Source organism: Penaeus chinensis, chromosome 18, assembly GCF_019202785.1.
Source record: "Penaeus chinensis breed Huanghai No. 1 chromosome 18, ASM1920278v2, whole genome shotgun sequence".
Taxonomy (NCBI): Eukaryota; Metazoa; Arthropoda; class Malacostraca; order Decapoda; family Penaeidae; genus Penaeus; species Penaeus chinensis.
In genome coordinates, this window is record NC_061836.1 from 31053960 (window position 1) to 31061459 (window position 7500).

The window sequence follows — 7500 nt, forward strand, 5'->3', positions numbered from 1 at the left end:
CATTATCTTTATCATTATTACAATTATGATTTCCTTTTTAATTATCATCATCATCAACAATTATTATTATTATTATTATTATTATTATTATTATTATTATTATTATTATTATTATTATTATTATTATTATTATTATTATTATTATCATCATCATCATCATCATTATCATTATTATTATCATTATTACTACTATTACTATTGTCATTATTATTTTTATTATTATGGTTACTACTACGATTAGCATTATCATTAGTAGTATTATCATGATCATTATTATTACTATTACTATTCTATTATCATCATCATCATCACTGTTATCATAATTATGGCTACTATTACTATCATCATCATCATTATCATTAATAATAATATTCTTATCATCATCATTATTACCCTCATTATAATAATCATAACATCAACCCACTGCCGACAGGTGGCATTTCCGTATAAGCTATAGCATTTCCAGATGTCCATGCAGCCAGGATCATAAAACGTAGGGAATGATGTGTTTCCTGCTTTCCAAACTATTTCTTCAAGGGGCTAAGTGTTGTGATTCTGTTGTTGTTGTTGTTGTTGTTGTTGTTGTTGTTGTTGTTGTTGTTGTTGTTGTTGTTGTTGTTGTTGTTGTTGTTGTTGTTGTTGTTGACGATGATGATAACAATAATAATGGTAATAAATATAAGAACAACATTAATAATGATAACACTGATGATGATAAAATTTGAGGTGATAATAATAGTACTAGTAGCAGTAGTAGTAATAGTAATTTTAACATCAGTAATAACAATCATGATAATGATGATGCTGATGCTGATGATAATAAAAGTGATAATAATAATAATAATAATAATAATGATAATAATAATAATAATAATAATAATAATAATAATAATAATAATAATAACAACAATAACAATAACAATGATAATGATAATGATAACAATAACAGTAATAGTAATAATAATAATAACAATAACAATAACAATAACAATAACAATAATAATAACAATAATAATAGTAATAATAACAACAAAAATAATAATAACAATAATAATAATAATAATAATAATAATAAATAATAATAATAATAATAATAATAATAATAATAATAATAATAATAATAATAACAATAACAATAACAATAACAATAACAACAACAACAACAACAACAACAACAACAATAATAATAATAATAATAATAATAAAAATTTAAAAATTAACTCCTATAAATATTTTCACACAAGATGCAAGCCTTATTCTTTGCCATGACTGTGCAAGACCTGTCATTTCCTGCAGCTTATTCATTATGTATCTCAATTCCACTAACATATCAAGCACTGTATGGCCTGCTCCCACCAGCTGCTCCCCCATAACCCTCATCCCCTTGTGGGCCCTGTGAATGCCGTGTTGCCATTGATATTGCCACAAAAATTGATAGACTCGACTTCAAAATCTGATTGACGGATGAGTAAAAGCTCCTCAGGTTCCCACTAAAAAAACAATAAATACTGAGCAAACTATCACAAATTTCCCACCAGATCTCGAGTTTTTGGGCTGCAATCTAACGAGGGAAAAGTTTGCTAGACTGGCAAGACTGCGTGAATGGGGCATAGTGTGTGCAAAACGGTAATTTTGGTGCCGTTTCCTATATTTCAGTTAATCCCCCAACTATGTCCTTTCCATATTTCCCCTTTCACATATCATTCTATAATTTTACATATCACGAAATTATTATAATAACAATTGTAATAATAATAAATAAAGGAGGGAATAATTGAGAATACATATAAGAAAAATATGTGCAAAAATTATGATAATAACAATAATATTAATATTTTTTTTTATCATCCTTATCATCATTATCTTTATAATCATCATCATTTCATTACTATCATCACAGTCATTAGTATCATCATAATTACTATTATTACTATATTCCTTATCATCAGTTTCATTAAGAAGAAAACTGGTCAAGGTTTATACATGTATAGAATACTTTGCAGAGATTATCATTATTAATATAACAATAAAGGTTCTCTTGTCTCTCATCTGGAGTTTATGAACTAGAGCTCTGTTGTTGTTGACCCTTATGTAGCAGCATTTAATTGCTTCTACAGTTTTATTTGCCAAGACAACTCTATTTTTTACCTTTAGGATGACAATGCCTTCATTCCCATATTATTTCATATTATATTCATTTGTTAAATAAAACACAATATAACCCAAGTTTTGTGTCCCTCACACAGGTAAGTTCTATCAACCTCTAATGCAGTAAATCACAATTGTAATATTTAACTGAAATCTTAGCTTACCTGTTTTAAGGCTTATTTTAAATATTTCTCTATTATTTAAAATAATAATTTTACCAACATCTGCATTTACTAGTAGAGTATGACTCATCAAATATTCCTGTACAAAACAAAGGCAGTTTTTATTGGAAATGGAAATATAGGTCCTTATTATAATAAAGCCCAATTACTATTAACAATATAAATCAATAAATCTATTAAAAAAAAGCCTTAACTAATTATGAAGGAATGATAAAAATTATGCATTCCCAACATTTTAGCTCTTCATATGTAAATAGAAGAAAGAAAAAAAAAAAAATGCATAATAAAATTTCATGGAGCAAAATATGTAAATTAATTTTTAAACTACTGCATGTCAACCCTTATCGATGTCCAAAACATCAGGTGATCTCTATGATTTCTATGTATAAGGCCGTCTCTATCTCTAAGAATCAGGCGATCTCAATGAAACATACTGAAGAAGTGTTTCCACTACTGACCATGGATGTCTGTCACTCTTGCATCTCTTTACAGTGGAGAGAGAGCCAGTAAGCAAGAGAAAAGAATGAGATGGGAGGGAAAGAGATGAAAGAACAATTGTTATACGTATTCTAATAGCAACACCAAAGAGTTTTAACAAAATAGGAAGCTTATATCATTTAACAAACATTTAAAAAATTGTCACCAACAAGCAGAATGCTGAAATACTGGCAGGTTGTATGGATTGTCATGCATTTGTAACTCCTAACTCCTCACTACTAACCTCTTCTAACTCATATACTAAGCCAAGAGTGTTGTATCCTGTCAACCTAACTCCAAAGGTGTGACTGCTTATGAGTAGAGTGAACGAGTACTTTTCCGCCACTTGAAAGCATGCATATATTCTGGCAATACTCTGATGATTGGGAACTTCTTGCGTATTTAGGGTGTGTTCCATTTATACATCAAGAGTAGATTGAAATATGTATAGACTTTTTTTTTTACTAAATAATAATCAAGTATTACTTTTTAATATTCAAACAATGAGTCTCATCCTTCCTGTCTTTGCATACCTTATTTTAATCCTATTTACAGACAGCATTCCCATTTACGGGATAACATGGCTTATCAGCAGCATTTTTACATGTTGCAAATAGAGTTTTAACATAGCATCTCTCTCATATGCTTTCTTTATTACTGTAATACTCTCACATTTTTAAAAATAACTCTGATATAATGATATCTTTAGAATTCTTTCAGACTCAACTCATGGACAATTATTACTATAACTGCACTACCTGGGACAACTGTACTTTTAAGATTATTTACAGGGGGGGGGGGGGGGGATTAAAAATATTCTAAATATGGTTTAGGTTACAAAAGAAAATGTGACAGAAGGGTTTTGATACCTATTATGGAAGACTCTACAGGTATTACTGGCTTTTAGGAGCGTGAATAGGGGTGTCTTTGAAGTCCCCTTGTTAGGAAAAGTTTTCATTCTCACCGGTTAGATCAGTAAGTTCAACTACCTTTATCAATAAACTTCCATTCACTTTAAGGCTAATTCTTAGTCCTATGTAACTTTTTGGATCTGTCATTTTATAACACTGATTCATGTAATCCAAGATGCATAATTCACAAACTTCTATCGACCCCCGCCCTCTAATAAATATAGTTTATATTACTACAGACACAAACATAAATGCTATAAGATTTTCATTATCACCACTTATCACTTAGGCAGTTTTGATGCCATGTGGCATGGCTGATACCTAGTGTTGAACCAAATTAATACTCTATTTCCAAAAATATATTGTTTTTTTTTCCTAACAAATTTAACAATGTATATCTTAACACTCCTGCCTTTCTCATGGTATTCCTTCAACAGCTTTAGCAAGATAACCAAAAGCTTATCAGAATGACTTATGAATGTTAATAATGAAAGGCAGAGCAGTGATTTAACAGAATTTTCTTTGGTTATCAATCTACATTAATGGGATCATATGATTATTTATGAGGGGTGTAAAATTACATGCTACACTACGATAAGTATATTCACATGTGTCTTTACGCATAATTTTTCATAAAATGATGTGTCCTAGTGCTGATCCTACTAAAGAAATTTTATATTCTGACTGCTTAAAACCTCTTCAATATTCAATAATGATAGTGAGCTACTAATACCATAAAAATAACATTCAATATACTAACAGCCTTTACTAATACCTATCTTCCACATGGCTTCTCTGCAAACAAACTAAATTTAAACAGAATGTCTTTCAAAAGTATAATAAAAAATGAATCCTCATCCCCTCTTCCATATAATGATCAGAAAAGCAAGATCATATAAAATGCAAAAGCTGAAGTTATTGTGAGTTGGCTTTAGAGCAATTCAGTCTAAATTTCTTTTGATATCATCGTACATACAAACTGCACTTTCTCATTCTGTTTTTGCTATGAAAGCTAGATACATTCAATATCTAAATATTTTTTCTTTCTTTTTATTTATTAATTCATTCATCTATTTATTTATTCTTTTCCTTGCTAATCATACTGCATAGTGCTAGTTCAGTAATTTGACAAAGAAGAAAATCTGCTCGAAGTCACTGTGTAGAGAAGAAGGTTGCATGCAAATAGAAATCAGTCAGCTTACAAAGCTATTTGTTCTACCATCATCATGGTTATCTTCTTGAAAAAATTACACTATTTGTCATTCAGAACAATTAGCAAGTTCCTCTATCACCACAACTATGAGCTAAACATCTATTTTTAACTTTAACAAATACACAACACCAACATGATGCTGCAAATCTACAAACATTATTTCAAACCATGAATAAACTGCCAGATTCAACAGCACAATTGGCACTCTCTAAGATCTAGTCTTCAATGAAACAAAACAGAGGTAAAAATCAAAGGGGTATCACACAGGGCTACAAATTTTCATCACTTGACCATTGGGTATTCTAATCCCCAGCATTTCTATCTGTACTTCCTACCCAATGACACAGTGTACCCACATCCCCTGCTCTAGTACATATAGATGGGACATTAACAACAGAGATGAAAAATGAGAAAAGGTAGTATGGTTGCCCTCCATGAACTTTGAATTGGAAGAGGCAATTAAAGAGATGTGTAAAAATTGATTGCCGAGAAGTAGGTATTATATGGTGTACATTCCAGCAGACATGGTGTGTTGCTTATATAATCTTTATTTAGGGAGATGTCAAAATGAATAATAACTAACAAAATAACAGATTTGATTGTCTTTTTCAAAATAATTCCAATAGATATGTGTGTGCATGTGCGTGTGCATGTGCGTGTGCGTGTGCGTGTGCGTGTGCGTGTGCGTGTGCGTGTGCGTGTGCGTGTGCGTGTGCGTGTGCGTGTGCGTGTGCATGTGCATGTGTGTGTGTCTGTGCATGTGTGTGTGCACATTTTTGTTTATTTGTATGGATAGCAAAATGTCCTTTGAAAGTATTTCCTTATATATTACCATTAATTCAGGTTTCCATGCAACTTGAATAGAGCCCACAAATAGTATTTGGGGCACTCAGTTCTGGCTCAATCTCTGGCCACCAAGACTAGGCTGCCCACAACACCAAGAAAAACATGGTCAGAGCACCTTATGACCATTATACAGAATTCTAAGCCCTGTATGATATCCCTTTACATTCCTTTACATATCATTTACACTAACTTAATTTAATCACTGAACTTTCAAACTGAGACTCTGATTACTTAGCAAAAGAATAAATAAAAGGAAATAATAAAAAAAAAAATAATAATAATAAACTAAATATAAAAAGCAAAAAAATTATACATATATATATAAACAATTCTGAACTTAAGATACATCAAACTACTCCATACCAAAATAAGCAATACTTACACCACTGATGAACGGAAGGTTGAGTATCTGACCAATCACTGGCATACGGCGCAAGAAATTTACTGCAACTGGGAAGAATCCGCTGCACATGAAGAGAAAATGCATCAGACCATAAGGTATTACAAAAACAGCATACACACTTCCTAAATAAAATCTTAACAGTAATGAAATGGTAAATAACTTGCCGTCTATTTACCTGACTACGGTAGTTTTTTCCTTATCAGCAATAATCAAAATTATTATACCTGCTAGACATGAAACTTCAATACTTACCTGAACAGTATTACAAAACCATACACTTCCACACACATGCCAATTAAGGGCCAGCCAAGCAAGACAGTCAGGATCCCTCCAAAGAAAGCTCCAGAGCCTTTCCACTTGTGGCGTTGGAAGAAAAAGCGGAATGTGCGTTCCAAGCCAACCACAAATGCGAGGCCCGCCAAGAACAGGATCTGTAACAGGGATTTGGGTTATCCATTTTACTAGGTGTTAACGTGTATATTGCCCTGCAAAAGTTTTTCTTCTTTTTTCTGAAAAGTGGAATTTCCTGCCTAATAGGGAACTTTTTCTTTCCTTATTTTCTAATAAAAGTCCACTTCTGATATAAAGATAATAAAGGACAGGAGATTATATCCATCCATGCATACCCTTAAACTTGATCATGAAAAATCTTGTCTTGTCTTTATTCTGACTTCATAACAACTGTCTTTATTACAAAACATACCTTATAACTTCTATTGTTTAAGTGTACAAAAAAGAAAAAAAATCTACACACAGACTTACATTGCCAATGGCTAAGAGTCCTTTATCAAAGAAGAGGATAACTCCAAGGAAGATAAAGGTGACCCCAAACGCGGCAAACCCTACCCCGATCTCTGAAAAATACAAAAAGATATGTTATTACCCAAGTATATCAATACTGCTTTTCCATAATCTTATTATCAAAGAGAACAAAGATGTATAAACAGCATATTGCCTCTCTTATTAGACATTACTTTTACTTTCAATATGAAGACTGATATTACATTCATTTATGACATGCGTGATTCATGGAGAGGTTTGATTACAGCACAACCAGCTGATGAACAACAAAAGTTGAACTAAAATATCAGTAGAGAAAATCCATATAGATAAAAACTGCATACAAGGCATAGGAGCAAGACATATCATAATGTGTGTTTCTCCATCTAGAGGGTACAGGAACATTTTTTTCCATTTACTGTCAATGAAGATACCAAGAGATAAGGCATTAATCAGTGAGGAGATATGGATGAAAAACAGACATGAATGGTTCTTGGCCAGTAACTTACAACTAACTGTAATAGTATTAAAAGAAATTTC

General features: G+C 31.5%; 1 protein-coding gene across 2 annotated transcripts in view; it reads right to left on the bottom strand.

The window, feature by feature from the left end:
* LOC125034520 (vesicle transport protein GOT1B-like) overlaps positions 1–7500 on the bottom strand; it is a 16780-nt gene that overhangs the window by 6935 nt on the left and 2345 nt on the right. For both annotated transcript variants that reach the window (XM_047626364.1, XM_047626365.1), the window contains exons 2-4: positions 6943–7034; positions 6433–6611; positions 6160–6241 (exon numbers count right to left, since the gene is read on the bottom strand). In XM_047626364.1, the coding sequence (XP_047482320.1) occupies positions 6160–6241; positions 6433–6611; positions 6943–7034 (353 nt within the window). The remainder of the gene's footprint in view (positions 1–6159; positions 6242–6432; positions 6612–6942; positions 7035–7500) is intronic.